This window comes from Triticum aestivum, chromosome 1A (genome assembly GCF_018294505.1).
Source record: "Triticum aestivum cultivar Chinese Spring chromosome 1A, IWGSC CS RefSeq v2.1, whole genome shotgun sequence".
NCBI classification, from domain to species: Eukaryota; Viridiplantae; Streptophyta; class Magnoliopsida; order Poales; family Poaceae; genus Triticum; species Triticum aestivum.
The window spans coordinates 558,064,036-558,082,747 of NC_057794.1; the positions used below are offsets into that span (position 1 = coordinate 558,064,036).

Consider the following 18,712-nt stretch of genomic DNA (forward strand, 5'->3'; position numbering starts at 1 on the left):
TGCTACTAATAGGATCGAACTGAGGAAAACGGTACCGGGGCACCTACCCCAAGCTTGGCAGTTGCCAAGGGGAGTGCCCGTACCCATGTGATTATATCTCCTTGGTTGGTGAAGATGGAGGTGATGGATAGTCGCACATCGAGCGTAAGAGGTCCTCTAGCTTGCGAATAATGCCCTTGAGTGCAAAGATATGCTCCTTCAACAAAATATTTTCACTTGTGAGATACTTGTTTTGAATACGAGTTAACTCAATCATCTGGAAAGCTTCGATCTCAGTTGGGGTAAGAAGGTTGTGATCAAGTTGAAGGATGTCTTCTGTTGCCGGAGCTTGGTTCTCCGTGGCCTTCTTGATCCCTTCATCCTTGTTGATCTCCATGGGTTCTTCCCTCTTCAGCTCTATCTTCATTAGTCAGGCATCTTTGTCACTGTTGTTGGAGGAGGGGGACGACATGATGCCTGGCCTTGACAACCCTGACAAATAACAGCCCAAAACAAGAACATGGGATATTTGCATGATACAGGAGTCAAAACCTTCGGGAGAATAAATAGTGAATTTTTACCGACCAAAATATGTATCGTGCAAGAAAACAGAGTCCGGAAGGCACACAAGGTGCTCACGAGGTAGGGGGCGCGCCCAGGGGGTAGGGCGCGCCCTCCACCCTCGTGGGGCCCTCGTGTCCTTCCCAGACTGCTACTTAATTTTCTATTTTTCTACATATTCCAAAACGGAGAAATATTGCCTTAAAAAACTGTTTTGGAATCGGTTTACTTACCGTACCACATACCTACTCCTTTTTGGAGTCTGAAACGTTCTGGAAAGTGTCCCTTATGTATTCCTCCGAGGTTACGGTTTCAATAATATGGGTTTCAATATTTATGGGATTACCTGAGATATAATGTTTAATTCTTTGACCGTTTACCACCTTTAGATTTGTGCCTTCGAAGTTGTTGGTTTTTATGGCACCGGAATGATAGACCTCCTCAATAACATAGGGGCCTTCCCATTTAGAGAGAAGTTTTCCTGTAAAAAATCTTAAACGAGAGTTGTATAGCAGTACATAATCACCTACATTGAACTCATGCTTTTGTATCCTTTTGTCATGCCATCTTTTAACTTTTTCTTTAAACAACTTGGCATTTTCATAAGCTTGGGTTCTCCATTCATCAAGTGAGCTAATATCAAATAACCTCTTCTCACCGGCAAGTTTGAAATCATAATTGAGCTCTTTAATAGCCCAATATGCCTTATGTTCTAGTTCGAGAGGTAAGTGACATGCTTTTCCATATACCATTTTATACGGAGACATACCCATAGGATTTTTATATGCAGTTCTTGAAGGAAATATGCCCTAGAGGCAATAATAAAGTTATTATTTATTTCCTTATATCATGATAAATGTTTATTATTCATGCTAGAATTGTATTAACCAGAAACATAATACATGTGTGAATACATAGACAAACAGAGTGTCACTAGTATGCCTCTACTTGACTAGCTCGTTAATCAAAGATGGTTATGTTTCCTAACCATGAACAAAGAGTTGTTATTTGATTAACGAGATCACATCATTAGTTGAATGATCTGATTGACATGACCCATTCCATTAGCTTAGCACCCGATCGTTTAGTATGTTGCTATTGCTTTTCTTCATGACTTATACATGTTCCTATGACTATGAGATTATGCAACTCCCGTTTACCGGAGGAACACTTTGTGTGCTACCAAACGTCACAACGTAAATGAGTGATTATAAAGGAGCTCTACAGGTGTCTCCAATGGTAGATGTTGGGTTGGCGTATTTCGAGATTAGGATTTGTCACTCCGATTGTCGGAGAGGTATCTCTGGGCCCTCTCGGTAATGCACATCACATAAGCCTTGCAAGCATTACAACTAATATGTTAGTTGTGAGATGATGTATTACGGAACGAGTAAAGAGACTTGCCAGTAACGAGATTGAACTAGGTATTGGATACCGACGATCGAATCTCGGGCAAGTAACATACCGATGACAAAGGGAACAACGTATGTTGTTATGCGGTCTGACCGATAAAGATCTTCGTAGAATATGTAGGAGCCAATATGGGCATCCAGGTCCCGCTATTGGTTATTGACCGGAGATGTGTCTCGGTCATGTCTACATTGTTCTCGAACCCGTAGGGTCCGCACGCTTAAGGTTACGATGACAGTTATATTATGAGTTTATGCATTTTGATGTACCGAAGGTTGTTCGGAGTCCCGGATGTGATCACGGACATGACGAGGAGTCTCTAAGTGGTCGAGACATAAAGATTGATATATTGGAAGCCTATGTTTGGATATCGGAAGTGTTCCGGGTGAAATCGGGATTTTACCGGAGTACCGGGAGGTTACCGGAACCCCCCCCGGAGCTATATGGGCCTTAGTGGGCTTTAGTGGAAAGGAGAAAGGGGCAGCCCAAGGTGGCTGTGCGCCTCCCCCCTTCCCCTAGTCCTATTAGGACTAGGAGAGGTGGCCGGCCCCCTCTCTCTCTTTCCCCCCTCAAGGAATCCTATTCCAACTAGGATTGGGGGGGGGGGGAATCCTACTCCCAGAGGGAGTAGGACTCTCCTGGCGCGCCTCCTGTGGCCGGCCAGCCTCCCCCCTCTAATCCTTTATATACTGAGGCAGAGGCACCCCAGAAACACACAAGTTGATCCACGTGATCTATTCCTTAGCCGTGTGCGGTGCCCCCAGCCACCATATTCCTCGATAATACTGTAGCGGAGTTTAGGTGAAGCCCTGCTACTGTAGTGCATCAAGATCGTCACCACGCCGTCGTGCTGACGGAACTCTTCCCCGACACTTTGCTGGATCGGAGTCCGGGGATCGTCATCGAGCTGAACGTGTGCTCAAACTCGGAGGCACCGTAGTTTCGGTGCTTGATCGGTTGGATCGTGAAGACGTACGACTACTTCCTCTACGTTGCGTCAACGCTTCCGCAGTCGGTCTGCGTGGGTACGTAGACAACACTCTCCCCTCTCGTTGCTATGCATCACATGATCTTGCGTGTGCGTAGGAAATTTTTTGAAATTACTACGAAACCCAACAGTGGCATCCGAGCCTAGGTTATTTATGTTGATGTTATATGCACGAGTAGAACACAAGTGAGTTGTGGGCGATATAAGTCATACTGCCTACCAGCATGTCATACTTTGGTTCGGTGGCATTGTTGGACGAGACGACCCGGACCAACATTACGCGTACGCTTACGCGAGACCGGTTCCCCCGACGTGCTTTGCACATAGGTGGCTTGCGGGCGACTGTCTCTCCAACTTTAGTTGAACCAAGTGTGGCTACGCCCGGTCCTTGCGAAGGTTAAAACGGAGTCTATTTGACAAACTATCCTTGTGGTTTTGATGCGTAGGTGAGATTGGTTCTTGCTTAAGCCCGTAGCAGCCACGTAAAACTTGCAACAACAAAGTAGAGGACGTCTAACTTGTTTTTGCAGGGCATGTTGTGATGTGATATGGTCAAGGCATGATGCTGAATTTTATTGTATGAGATGATCATGTTTTGTAACCGAGTTATCGACAACTGGCAGGAGCCATATGGTTGTCGCTTTATTGTATGCAATGCAATCGCGATGTAATGCTTTACTTTATTACTAAACGGTAGTGATAGTCGTGGAAGCATAAGATTGGCGAGACGACAACGATGTTATGATGGAGATCAAGGTGTCGCGCCGGTGACGATGGTGATCATGACGGTGCTTCGGAGATGGAGATCACAAGCACAAGATGATGATGGCCATATCATATCACTTATATTGATTGCATGTGATGTTTATCTTTTTATGCATCTTATCTTGCTTTGATTGACGGTAGCATTATAAGATGATCTCTCACTAAATTTTCAAGAAGTGTTCTCCCTGAGTATGCACCGTTGCAAAAGTTCGTCGTGCCCAGACACCACGTGATGATCGGGTGTGATAAGCTCTGCATCCATCTACAACGGGTGCAAGCCAGTTTTGCACATGCAGAATACTCAGGTTAAACTTGACGAGCCTAGCATATGCAGATATGGCCTCCGAACACGGAGACCGAAAGGTCGAGCGTGAATCATATAGTAGATATGATCAACATAACGGTGTTCACCATTGAAAACTACTCCATCTCACGTGATGATCAGTTATGGTTTAGTTGATTTGGATCACGTAATCACTTAGAAGATTAGAGGGATGTCTATCTAAGTGGGAGTTCTTAAGTAATTTGATTAATTGAACTTAAACTTATTATGAACTTAGTACCTGATAGTATCTTGCTTGTTTATGTTGATTGTAGATAGATGGCTCGTGCTGTTGTTCCGTTGAATTTTAATGCGTTCCTTGAGAAAGCAAAGTTGAAAGATGATGGTAGCAATTATACGGACTGGGTCCGTAACCTGAGGATTATCCTCATTGCTGCACAGAAGAATTACGTCCTGGAAGCACCGCTGGGTGCCAGGCCTGCTGCAGGAGCAACGCCGGATGTTATGAACGTCTGGCAGAGCAAAGCTGATGACTACTCGATAGTTTAGTGTGCCATGCTTTACGGCTTAGAGTCGGGACTTCAACGACGTTCTGAACGTCATGGAGCATATGAGATGTTCCAGGAGTTGAAGTTAATATTTCAAGCAAATGCCCGGATTGAGAGATATGAAGTCTCCAATAAGTTCTATAGCTACAAGATGGAGGAGAACAGTTCTGTCAGTGAGCATATACTCAAAATGTCTGGGTATAATAATCACTTGATTCAATTGGGAGTTAATCTTCCGGATGATTGCGTCATTGACAGAATTCTCCAATCACTGCCACCAAGCTACAAGAGCTTCGTGATGAACTATAATATGCAAGGGATGAACAAGACTATTCCCGAGCTCTTCGCGATGCTGAAAGCTGCGGAGGTAGAAATCAAGAAGGAGCATCAAGTGTTGATGGTCAACAAGACCACTAGTTTCAAGAAAAAGGGCAAAGGGAAGAAGAAGGGGAACTTCAAAAGAACGGCAAGCAAGTTGCTACTCAAGAGAAGAAACCCAAGTCTGGACCTAAGCCTGAAACTGAGTGCTTCTACTGCAAGCAGACTGGTCACTGGAAGCGGAACTGCCCCAAGTATTTGGCGGATAAGAAGGATGGCAAGGTGAACAAAGGTATATGTGATATACATGTTATTGATGTGTACCTTACTAGAGCTCGCAGTAGCACCTGGGTATTTGATACTGGTTCTGTTGCTAATATTTGCAACTCGAAACAGGGACTACGCAATAAGCGGGCACTGGCAAAGGACGAGGTGACGATGCGCGTGGGAAACGGTTCCAAAGTCGATGTGATCGCAGTCGGCACGCTACCTCTACATCTACCTTCGGGATTAGTATTAGACCTAAATAATTGTTATTTGGTGCCAGCGTTAAGCATGAACATTATATCTGGATCTTGTTTGATGCGAGACAGTTATTCATTTAAATCAGAGAATAATGGTTGTTCTATTTATATGAGTAATATCTTTTATGGTCATGCACCCTTGAAGAGTGGTCTATTCTTATTGAATCTCGATACTAGTAATACACATATTCATAATGTTAAAGCCAAAAGATGCAGAGTTGATAATGAAAGTGCAACTTATTTGTGGCACTGTCGTTTAGGTCATATCGGTGTAAAGCGCATGAAGAAACTCCATACTGATGGACTTTTGGAACCACTTGATTATGAATCACTTGGTACTTGCGAACCGTGCCTCATGGGCAAGATGACTAAAACACCGTTCTCCGGTACTATGGAGAGAGCAACAGATTTGTTGGAAATCATACATACCGATGTATGTGGTCCGATGAATATTGAGGCTCGTGGCGGATATCGTTATTTTCTCACCTTCACAGATGATTTAAGCAGATATGGGTATATCTACTTAATGAAACATAAATCTGAAACATTTGAAAAGTTCAAAGAATTTCAGAGTGAAGTTGAAAATCATCGTAACAAGAAAATAAAGTTTCTACGATCTGATCGTGGAGGAGAATATTTGAGTTACGAGTTTGGTGTACATTTGAAAAATTGTGGAATAGTTTCGCAACTCAGGCCACCCGGAACACCACAGCGTAATGGTGTGTCCGAACGTCGTAATCGTACTTTACTAGATATGGTGCGATCTATGATGTCTCTTACTGATTTACCGCTATCGTTTTGGGGTTATCCTTTAGAGACGGCCGCATTCACGTTAAATAGGGCACCATCAAAATCCGTTGAGACGACACCTTATGAACTGTGGTTTGGCAAGAAACCAAAGTTGTCGTTTCTTAAAGTTTGGGGCTGCGATGCTTATGTGAAAAAGCTTCAACCTGATAAGCTCGAACCCAAATCGGAGAAATATGTCTTCATAGGATACCCAAAGGAGACTGTTGGGTACACCTTCTATCACAGATCCGAAGGCAAGACATTCGTTGCTAAGAATGGATCCTTTCTAGAGAAGGAGTTTCTCTCGAAAGAAGTGAGTGGGAGGAAAGTAGAACTTGACGAGGTAACTGTACCTGCTCCCTTACTGGAAAGTAGTACATCACATAAAACTGTTTCAGTGACACCTACACCAGTTAGTGAGGAAGCTAATGATAATGATCATGAAACTTCAGATCAAGATACTACTGAACCTCGTAGATCAACCAGAGTAAGATCCGCACCAGAGTGGTATGGTAATCCTGTTCTGGAAGTCATGCTACTAGATCATGATGAACCTACGAACTATGAAGAAGCGATGGTGAGCCCAGATTCCGCAAAGTGGCTTGAAGCCATGAAATCTGAGATGGGATCCATGTATGAGAACAAAGTATGGACTTTGGTTGACTTGCCCGATGATCGGCAAGCAATTGAGAATAAATGGATCTTCAAGAAGAAGACTGACGCTGATGGTAATGTTACTGTCTACAAAGCTCGACTTGTTGCGAAAGGTTTTCGACAAGTTCAAGGGGTTGACTACGATGAGACTTTCTCACCTGTAGCGATGCTTAAGTCTGTCCGAATCATGTTAGCGATTGCCGCATTTTATGATTATGAAATTTGGCAGATGGATGTCAAAACTGCATTCCTGAATGGATTTCTGGAAGAAGAGTTGTATATGATGCAACCGGAAGGTTTTGTCGATCCAAAGGGAGCTAACAAAGTGTGCAAGCTCCAGCGATCCATTTATGGACTGGTGCAAGCCTCTCGGAGTTGGAATAAACGCTTTGATAGTGTGATCAAAGCATTTGGTTTTATACAGACTTTCGGAGAAGCCTGTATTTACAAGAAAGTGAGTGGGAGCTCTGTAGCATTTCTGATATTATATGTGGATGACATATTACTAATTGGAAATGATATAGAATTTCTGGATAGCATAAAGGGATACTTGAATAAAAGTTTTTCAATGAAAGACCTCGGTGAAGCTGCTTACATATTAGGCATAAAGATCTATAGAGATAGATCAAGACGCTTAATTGGACTTTCACAAAGCACATACCTTGACAAGATTTTGAAAAAGTTCAAAATGGATCAAGCAAAGAAAGGGTTCTTGCCTGTGTTACAAGGTGTGAAGTTGAGTCAGACTCAATGCCCGACCACTGCAGAAGATAGAGAGAAAATGAAAGATGTTCCCTATGCTTCAGCCATAGGCTCTATCATGTATGCAATGCTGTGTACCAGACCTGATGTGTGCCTTGCTATAAGTTTAGCAGGGAGGTACCAAAGTAATCCAGGAGTGGATCACTGGACAGCGGTCAAGAACATCCTGAAATACCTGAAAAGGACTAAGGATATGTTTCTCGTATATGAAGGTGACAAAGAGCTCACCGTAAAAGGTTAAGTTGATGCAAGCTTTGACACTGATCCGGACGATTCTAAATCGCAAACCGGATACGTGTTTACATTAAACGGTGGAGCTGTCAGTTGGTGCAGTTCTAAACAAAGCGTCGTAGCGGGATCTACATGTGAAGCGGAGTACATAGTTGCTCCGGAAGCAGCGAACGAAGGAGTCTGGATGAAGGAGTTCATATCCGATCTAGGTGTCATACCTAGTGCATCGGGTCCAATGAAAATCTTTTGTGACAATACTGGTGCAATTGCCTTGGCAAAGGAATCCAGATTTCACAAAAGGACCAAACACATCAAGAGACGCTTCAATTCCATCCGGGATCTAGTCTAGGTGGGAGACATAGAAATTTGCAAGATACATACGGATCTGAATGTTGCAGACCCATTGACTAAGCCTCTTCCACGAGCAAAACATGATCAGCACCAAAGCTCCATGGGTGTTAGAATCATTACAGTGTAATCTAGATTATTAACTCTAGTGCAAGTGGGAGACTGAAGGAAATATGCCCTAGAGGCAATAATAAAGTTATTATTTATTTCCTTATATCATGATAAATGTTTATTATTCATGCTAGAATTGTATTAGCCGGAAACATAATACATGTGTGAATACATAGACAAACAGAGTGTTACTAGTATGCATGTACTTGACTAGCTCGTTAATCAAAGATGGTTATGTTTCCTAACCATGAACAAAGGGTTGTTATTTGATTAACGAGATCACATCATTAGTTGAATGATCTGATTGACATGACCCATTCCATTAGCTTAGCACCCGATCGTTTAGTATGTTGCTATTGCTTTTCTTCATGACTTATACATGTTCCTATGACTATGAGATTATGCAACTCCCGTTTACCGGAGGAACACTTTGTGTGCTACCAAACGTCACAACGTAAATGAGTGATTATAAAGGAGCTCTACAGGTGTCTCCAATGGTAGATGTTGGGTTGGCGTATTTCGAGATTAGGATTTGTCACTCCGATTGTCGGAGAGGTATCTCTGGGCCCTCTCGGTAATGCACATCACATAAGCCTTGCAAGCATTACAACTAATATGTTAGTTGTGAGATGATGTATTACGGAACGAGTAAAGAGACTTGCCAGTAACGAGATTGAACTAGGTATTGGATACCGACGATCGAATCTCGGGCAAGTAACATACCGATGACAAAGGGAACAACGTATGTTGTTATGCGGTCTGACCGATAAAGATCTTCGTAGAATATGTAGGAGCCAATATGGGCATCCAGGTCCCGCTATTGGTTATTGACCGGAGATGTGTCTCGGTCATGTCTACATTGTTCTCGAACCCGTAGGGTCCGCACGCTTAAGGTTACGATGACAGTTATATTATGAGTTTATGCATTTTGATGTACCGAAGGTTGTTCGGAGTCCCGGATGTGATCACGGACATGACGAGGAGTCTCGAAATGGTCGAGACATAAAGATTGATATATTGGAAGCCTATGTTTGGATATCGGAAGTGTTCCGGGTGAAATCGGGATTTTACCGGAGTACAGGGAGGTTACCGGAACCCCCCGGGAGCTATATGGGCCTTAGTGGGCTTTAGTGGAAAGGAGAAAGGGGCAGCCCAAGGTGGCTGTGCGCCTCCCCCCTTCCCCTAGTCCTATTAGGACTAGGAGAGGTGGCCGGCCCCCTCTCTCTCTCTTTCCCCCCTCAAGGAATCCTATTCCAACTAGGGTTGGGGGGAATCCTACTCCCAGAGGGAGTAGGACTCTCCTGGCGCGCCTCCTGTGGCCGACCAACCTCCCCCCTCTAATCCTTTATATACTGAGGCAGAGGCACCCCAGAAACACACAAGTTGATCCACGTGATCTATTCCTTAGCCGTGTGCGGTGCCCCCAGCCACCATATTCCTCGATAATACTGTAGCGGAGTTTAGGCGAAGCCCTGCTGCTGTAGTGCATCAAGATCGTCACCACGCCGTCGTGCTGACGGAACTCTTCCCCGACACTTTGCTGGATCGGAGTCCGGGGATCGTCATCGAGCTGAACGTGTGCTCGAACTCGGAGGCACCGTAGTTTCGGTGCTTGATCGGTTGGATCGTGAAGACGTACGACTACTTCCTCTATGTTGCGTCAACGCTTCCGCAGTCGGTTTGCGTGGGTACGTAGACAACATTCTCCCCTCTCGTTGCTATGCATCACATGATCTTGCGTGTGCGTAGGAATTTTTTTGAAATTACTGCGAAACCCAACAGTTCTATAGGCCCATAATGCATCATCAAGTTTCTTGGACCAATTCTTTCTAGACCTATTGACAGTCTTTTGCAAAATTAATTTGAGTTCTCTATTACTCAATTCTACTTGACCACTAGACTGTGGGTGATACAGAGATGCAATTCTATGATTGGTGTCATATTTAGCAAGCATTTTACGGTAAGCACCATGAATAAAATGTGAACCACCATCAGTCATTAAATATCTAGGGACTCCAAACCTTAGAAAAATAACTGCTTTAAGCATTTTAATAGAAGTGTTATGATCAGCACTACTAGTTGGAATAGCTTCTACCCACTTAGTAACGTAATCAACAGCAACTAAAATGTGTGTATATCCATTAGAGGCAGGAAAAGGTCCCATATAATCAAAGCCCCAAACATCAAACAGTTCAATAACAAGTGAATAATTCATAGGCATTTCTTGACGTCTACTAATATTACCAATTCTTTGACATTCATCACAAGATAGGACAAACTTACAGGCATCCTTGAAGAGAGTAGGCCAATAAAAATCGGATTGCAATACCTTATGTGCAGTTCTATCTCCCGCGTGGTGTCCTCCATAAGTTTCGGAGTGGCACTTGCGTAGGATCTGTTCATGTTCATGCTCAGGTACACAACGTCTAATAACACCATCTACTCCTTATTTATAAAGATGTGGGTCATCCCAAAAGTAATGTCTCAAATCATAGAAGAACTTTTTCTTTTGTTGGTATGTGAAGCTAGGTGGTATGAATTTAGCAACAATGTAATTAGCATAATCAGCATACCAAGGAGTACTACGAGAAGTACTTATGATATTTAATTGTTCATCAGGAAAGCTATCATCAATAGGTAGTGGGTCATCATCGGGTATACCTGCAAGCTTAAATAATCCACAAACTTCATCCACATATATTACGTGTTCATCAGGATGCTTTGTTCCATCTCCTGTAAAAGGATTAGCTAGCAGTTTTTCTATCATACTCGAAGGATACTCATAAGGAATTTCATTTTCAATAGGTTCAGTAGGTTGAGGAGCAAGTCTTTGCTCTATTGGTCGGGGTGAAGATACCCCGAACAAGCCCCTCAGAGGATTACTTTCCATAGTAACAAGTGACAGTAAATTTCAGCACACTATATAAATTTTTTCTTACCAAATTCCACCTACCAAAGGCGCTTCACTCTCCGGCAACGGCGCCAGAAAAGAATCTTGATGACCCACAAGTATAGGGGATCTATCGTAGTCCTTTCGATAAGTAAGAGTGGCGAACCCAACGAGGAGCAGAAGGAAATGGTAAGCGGTTTTCAGCAAGGTATTCTTTGCAAGTACTGAAATAAGTGGTAACAGATAGTTTTGTGATAAGATAATTTGTAACGAGCAACAAGTAATAAAAGTAAATAAAGTGCAGCAAGGTGGCCCAATCCTTTTTGTAGCAAAGGACAAGCCTGGACAAACTCTTATATAAGGAAAAGCGCTCCCAAGGACACATGGGAATATCGTCAAGCTAGTTTTCATCACGTTCATATGATTCTCGTTCGGTACTTTGATAATTTGACATGTGGGTGGACCGGTGCTTGGGTGTTGTTCTTACTTGAACAAGCATCCCACTTATGATTAACCTCTATTGCAAGCATCGGCAACTACAACAAAAGTATTAAGGTAAACCTAACCATAGCATGAAACATATGGATCCAAATCAGCCCCTTACGAAGCAACGCATAAACTAGGGTTTAAGCTTCTGTCACTCTAGTAACCCATCATCTACTTTTTTTGACATAAAGACTGTAAGGGACCCCCCTAAAGTATAATTGGTGCAACAAACCCAAATTGCAAGTACCATGCCTTGAACCTGCGTGGGTGGGAAGGCATCAGCCCCTTCCACCACTAGGCTATGCCTTAGTCTGCAACCCATCATCTACTTATTACTTCCCAATGCCTTCCTCTAGGCCCACATAATGGTGAAGTGTTATGTAGTCGACGTTCACATAACACCACTAGAGGCTAGACAACATACATCTCACCAAAATATCAAACGAATACCAAATTCACATGACTACTAATGGCAAGACTTCTCCCTTGTCCTCAGGAACAAACGTAACTACTCACAAAGCATATTCATGTTCATAATCAGAGGGGTAATAATATGCATAAAGGATCTGAACATATGATCTTCCACCAATTAAACCAACTAGCATCAACTACAAGGAGTAATTAACACTACTAGCAACCTACTAGCACCAATCCCGGACTTGGAGACAAGAATTGGATACAAGAGATGAACTAGGGTTTTGAGATGAGATGGTGCTGATGAAGATGTTGATGGAGATTGCCCTCTCCCGATGAGAGGAGCGTTGGTGATGACGATGGCGATGATTTCCCCCTCCGGGAGGGAAATTTCCCTGGCAGAACAGCTCTGCCGGAGCCCTAGATTGGTTCCGCCAAGGTTCCGCCTCGTGGCGGTGGAGTTTCGTCCCGAAAGGTTGCTTCTGGGTTTTTTCTCGGCGAAAGACTTCATATAGCAGAAGATGGTCATCGGAGAGCCACCTGGGGGCCCACGAGGTAGGGGGCGCGCCCCCCACCCTCTTGGACAGGGTGTGGGCCCCCTGGTCTTCATCTTTGGCGAGGATTTTTTATTATTTATTATAAGGTATTCTGTGGAGTTTCAGGACTTTTGAAGTTGTGCAGAATAGGTCTCTAATATTTGCTGCTTTTCCAGCCCAGAATTCCAGCTGCCGGTATTCTCCCTCCTTATGTAAACCTTGTAAAATAAGAGAGAATAGCCATAATTATTGTGACATAATGTGAAATAACAGCCCATAGTGCAATAAATATCGATATAAAAGCATGATGCAAAATGGACGTATCATATGTCAAATTGGAAAAGCATATCTACATCTAATTATCTATATGCCTAATTAATTGTTGCATTAATGACTCGGTGTACAAATTGATTCTTTGCGAAAAAATCCTTACTGAAGTGGACCAAATTATATACGAGTTGGTACAGACATAACCTTTCGCTCCTGCCCACGTGCCAACTCCTATCTAGGGTTTCCTTGCCTCTCACCGGCGCCGCCAGTCCGCCTCATCTCCTATGGTCCTTGGACCATGGAGGCACAGTGGATCTCGGCTCTTGCGGCGGGAGGGCTTCGCTTTTAGATGGTTTTCTGAGTTTAGTTAGGGTTTGTGCCATGCTCAATAAGATGAGGCGGCGACGACTTTTTGAAGATGGAATAAGGTCCTCCCCGCCTAGCTTCCATCCCGGTGATGTTTCAAGCATCATCGGAAGGCGTGTGGAGGTTTGTCTTCGGCGGATCTCGTGGGATCCGGTCGGCGTTTGTCTTCGGTGGATCCAACTGGATCCGGTCTTCGTTCGTCTACGTCTGTGTGTCTGCAAGTTGGATCCTTCCGGTCTATGCTTCTCTTCATCGGCGGCGGTTGCTGTTTTGGTGCGCTGGTCCTATGGGGCCTTAACACGACGACCTCCCGACTGTCTACTACAACAATGTTTGCCCGGCTCCGATGAGGGAGGGGCGATGACGGCGGCGCGTCTTCGGCTCGCTCCAGTGCTTGTAGTCGTCGCTAGGTGGTCTATGGACCTGGATGTAAATTTTACTTCTAGTGTTCTTTGTACTACCTTGACAGTTGATTAATAGATCGAAAGTTTTCTCGTAAAAAAAAGAAATGGACCAAATTAATTGCACAGATAATTAGCAAGTACTATCTAAGTAATAATGAAATTAATGACTTGATATCAAAATTAATTCGGCGCTCGGTTTTGAAATTGCTTTCCAGTAATGACTACGTGCAAACGGCGACGACCTACGGATTCTTCTTTTAGAGATTTGCTTGCCCTCTTGAGCCTCTACAGTAATGATTTACTTGATTACTTACTTACAATCAAGCAAACACTAATTTACTTGATATACTTGTTACATAGAACCATACTATTTTCTCTTGATTTTCTCGTGTTGCCTAATTTGCAAGCATTGGAAGTTGATTTTCTTCTGAAATCACAGAACCATACTACTTCTTTCGTCTCATAATATAAGACGTTTTTTAACACTAGTATTTGCTTGATTACCCTAATTAAGTGACATAATGTAACATTTATGTGCAAATTACCCTAATTAAGCACATAGCATTATTTTGGCAAGTCATGTCCGGTTGCCTAATTCGCAGACACTGTCCTCTGAGGCTCTCACTGACACACCGCTCGTGGGTACATGATTAACGGGTCGAGCCGAATCGGGCAAGAAATGATTCTCGACCCGCAATCGCAGCGATCGCCAACGAAGCAAGCACCCAGCGCAATCAACCGCGTTATATCCGTCCATGTCTGGAGAGCGCAGGCGACTTTTATAAAAGCCGCCTCCCCTCGCCGTTGCCGGACACTGCCAAAAAGCAGGGGCCGCCAAGCTCCGCTCCGCTCGCCATTGTCGTCCGGTGAAGCTGCCAAGGAGGAAGAAGCAATGGCCCGTTGTGGGGTCGCCGTTCTCGTGCTGATCCTGCTGGCCTGTGTCGCTGCGGCGGCCGCTGGCGGTAGGGATCACCACCACCGGCGGGGCAGCAGGGCGTCGGCGCGGCTGCAGCTGGTGCCCGCCGCCCCGGGCGCGTCGCTGGCCGAGCGCGCGCGGGACGACCGGCACCGGCACGCCTACATCTCCCGGAGGCTGGCGTCGTCGGCGTCGTCTAGCCGGCGGCGCGCGGCCGAGACGTCGACGGCCCCGGGGCCGGAGGCGTCGGCGTTCGCGATGCCGCTGACGTCGGGCGCGTACACGGGCACGGGGCAGTACTTCGTGAAGTTCCGCGTGGGCACCCCCGCGCAGCCCTTCGTGCTCGTCGCCGACACCGGCAGCGACCTCACCTGGGTCAAGTGCCGCGGCGCGTCCTCGCCGTCGGCCGCGTCCCCGTCGGGCTCGCCGCGCGTGTTCCGGCCCGCCGACTCCAAGTCGTGGGCGCCCTTCCCGTGCTCCTCCGACACGTGCAAGTCCTACGTCCCCTTCTCCCTCGCCAACTGCTCCGCCGGCACCGCCCCCTGCGCCTACGACTACAGGTCAGTACCACCACCATTGCCAAGTTGTCGCTTCTCCATTCTAGCTCGCTCTGGATCGTGCGACACGGTGGTTCGGTTCGGGGTGGCGCGGCAGCAGGTGCGCAGTAAGTGCGCGCCGTGGCCGGCCTAGTGGCCTGGGTGCGTGCTGGGTGGGTGTGGCGCGCGGGCAGGGGCCATAAAGTTGCCGCGGCCGTGGTGACTGTGGCCGCCTCGCCGTAGCAGAGCAGGGCGTGGCATTCATTCACTCACGAAGCCCCGAGCTTCGCCTTCCTGCTTCGGCTTTTGTGGCGTTCGTTACGGCCATTGATTGCGCGCGCCCGCGTAGGTGGATGAGCGATCATGAGCATGTCCGAACGAGGTACGAATCAGAGCCCGTCGCGCCGATCGGCCCCCGTCCGACCCGCTCGCTCTTCACTCCGCATTCACTGGGTTTCCACCAACTCCACTGTGGAGTCCAGCAGTATCTATGTATAGAGTATACATTTTTCCTGCCAATTTTTCTACTATCTGGTTTCGATCGTGATGATGCACAGTCTCCAAGCTCGGACAGGGGGATTGAGGCGGTCTCCCTATTTAATCGTTGGCGTCAGACGGCCGCGTCACCTTGTCGCGCGCGCCAGATTTGGACGCACTGTGCGCGCTCTGGGCTTGCTCCGCTGGTGGCACGCCGCGCGCACGTTGCCGTCTAGGCTAGGCGGCGGCGCGCGCATGCGGCCAGCGACGATGCGCTGTCGTCGTTGCTATAAAAAACGGAGCAGCTTGGCAATGGTAGATGGCGCCCAACGGTGGGTCGGGCTGGCCGGGGCGACCGAGGAACGCGCCATGTGCGGCTGCGCGTACGTACGTACGTACGCGTATGATTAAAATTCAGAGAAACGCACGCAGTGTTTGCTTGCTCTGTCCTGAACTACTCCTGTTGCTGGCAACGCTGTCTTTTGCCAAGACTGTTGATTTGTTCTCCCTGTCGTTCATACTTAGCACAGCTTGCTCCTTCGTAGTACAGTGCTAACCGCAGTCGTGAAACTCATGACACTATTACCACAAGCGGTAGCACCCTCAAGCTGACCAGCAGACTGCGTCTGAACCTTTGCCACGTTCGGCCGCAAGCTTTTGGCCAACATGTCGATCCATCTGTCACCGATCGCTTTAGCACCTGCTTTACAGTTAACGGCTAGGTTTTCAGAAAAGGCGATTAGGAAATGTACCATTCCGCAGCTCGTTTATTGGGCATGTACGTGCGATGCAAGTTGGGATCGACGCGCGCGCAGTATCTGAATCTTGCCATGTTCGCCCTTATCCAGCCCAGCATATGATCTGTCACCGATCTCGATCTTCAGCACCTGCTTTGCAGGCAATTAACTCAAGTAGGTCCGATGCGCTGCTGTACTAATCCTACTAAAAAATGATTAGCTAGACAAATGTACTCTGTTCTTTTTCTTTTCGAGACCGGAGGGGAAGAATCCCTCGGTTTACTTTTATAGAAGAATTAGGTGAGTACGCGCTGGTATTGCGAGCACGGAGGCTCGAACCCAGGCGGGCAGGCATGCATCAGCCCATGCCTACCATCCCGGCTATGCCGTGGTTCTCAATCAAGGGGCAATGGGGGTGCCACTGCGTAGCTCGTTCGGTCTGCCAGCTAGCTTGATGAGGCTGATTGACATTCATATTGGTGCGTCACTGTTCTTTGCCGAAAACAGACTGGGTCACCTGGCTACAAAACTGTGTTGAGCTACGCTGGATTATTATGCCCTCCCTCCACTGTACTTAGGTCCACCTCTAGGAACAATGCTCCCTCCTTTTGCTTTACAGTTCATGAACAAGACGTGTGATCTTTTCAAATGATGATTCCGTTATGGAGCATATGGAAGATGAGTAGCAGTAGTATCTTGCAAGCTGGCTCTGTCTGTTGTTTACCTTGTGCATGCTGCCTTACGAAAAGACACGGTCCCCATGGCACACCACCATCACTTTGTAGTAGTAACTTGCAAGTAGGATTTCATCAGATGAACACATTAGGCCCAGGATCACCAACAGACACCGTGCGCGCTCTAGCTGGAGTGGGTCAACTCGGCTCCATCATAATGCGTTGCAAATTTTCTTCCCGGCTGCGCTGTGTTCTGCTACCCTGTCAGAATCTCTGGCTGCATGTGCCATCCAACCGCTAGCCCACCCAACTGATGATCCTAACGACCTGATCGTGCGTGTGGCTGGCAGGTACAAGGACAACTCGTCGGCCCGCGGCGTGGTGGGCACGGACGCGGCCACCGTCGCGCTGTCCGGCTCCAGAGGCGGCGGCGCGGACAGGAAGGCCAAGCTGCAGCAGGTGGTGCTGGGCTGCACCACCTCCTACGACGGCCAGAGCTTCCAGGCCTCCGACGGCGTGCTCAGCCTCGGCAACAGCAACATCTCCTTCGCCGCCCGCGCCGCCGCGCGCTTCGGCGGCCGCTTCTCCTACTGCCTCGTCGACCACCTCGCCCCGCGCAACACCTCCAGCTACCTCACCTTCGGCCCCGACGCCAACGGCGCCGCTTCATCGTCGAGGACGCCGCTGCTGCTCGACGCCCAGGTGGCCCCGTTCTACGCCGTCACGGTCGACGCCGTCTCCGTCGCCGGGGAGGCCCTCGACATCCCCGCCGAGGTGTGGGACGTCAAAAAGAGCGGCGGCGCCATCCTCGACTCCGGCACCAGCCTGACCATCCTCGCCACCCCGGCGTACAAGGCTGTCGTGGCCGCGCTGAGCAAGCAGCTCGCGGGAGTGCCGCGGGTGACCATGGACCCGTTCGAGTACTGCTACAACTGGACGGCCACGAGCACGCCGCCGGCCGTCCCGAAGCTGGAGGTGCGGTTCGCCGGGTCGGCGCGGCTCCAGCCGCCGACCAAGAGCTACGTCATCGACGCGGCGCCCGGCGTCAAGTGCATCGGGCTGCAGGAGGGCGTGTGGCCCGGGGTGTCCGTCATCGGCAACATCCTGCAGCAGGAGCACCTCTGGGAGTTCGACCTCGCCAACCGCTGGCTTAGGTTTAAGGAGAGCCGTTGTGCACAGTAATTAATTGTTAGGCAGCAAAGTAGTCATTTCTTCTGATTCCGTTCTCGTTCTTTCCCGTAAGGGTCTCGCTGATTCTGTAAGGCTCTTTCATAAGCAAGTGTTAATGAAAATGGGATGAAGATATCTGAAGTTGAAACAGGATAATGCAAGTTTCTGACACGGATCTTTTACAAAGATTCACTAAAATACGTAAAAGGCTATCTAAGAGCATCTTTAACGGCCGCACAAAAGTCTTGTGCCCAATAAAAATTATAGCGCGTCACTGTAACACTTTTAATGCGTCTGGACCAACATTACTTTAGTAGACGCTTAAAAACACGTGTCCAAAAAGCACACAATGTAAATTGTGAAGCACGCGTAACTCGGAACCCAAAATATGCTGCGCGTGATAGTGTTTTTCAGCGCACGCCAAAAAACTTTTAACGTTACAGCATCTACTGGAGCTGCTCGGCGCCAAAAAAATAAAATTTTAGTGCGTGAAGCTCTTTGTGGCCGCCTATTGGAGATGCTCTAATGGTCATTCTACCCTTGTTTGATTCTGAAGGTTGAGTAT

General features: G+C 47.0%; 1 protein-coding gene across 1 annotated transcript; it reads left to right on the plus strand.

Moving 5' to 3' along the window:
• Positions 1 to 14,308: 14,308 nt before the first annotated feature.
• LOC123067513 (aspartic proteinase NANA, chloroplast) lies at positions 14,309 to 18,282 on the plus strand. The gene is made up of 2 exons (XM_044490278.1): positions 14,309 to 15,113; positions 17,328 to 18,282. The coding sequence occupies exons 1-2, from the start codon at positions 14,317 to 14,319 to the stop codon at positions 18,157 to 18,159; spliced, it is 1,629 nt and encodes a 542-aa protein (XP_044346213.1). The 5' UTR covers positions 14,309 to 14,316; the 3' UTR covers positions 18,160 to 18,282.
• Positions 18,283 to 18,712: the final 430 nt, after the last annotated feature.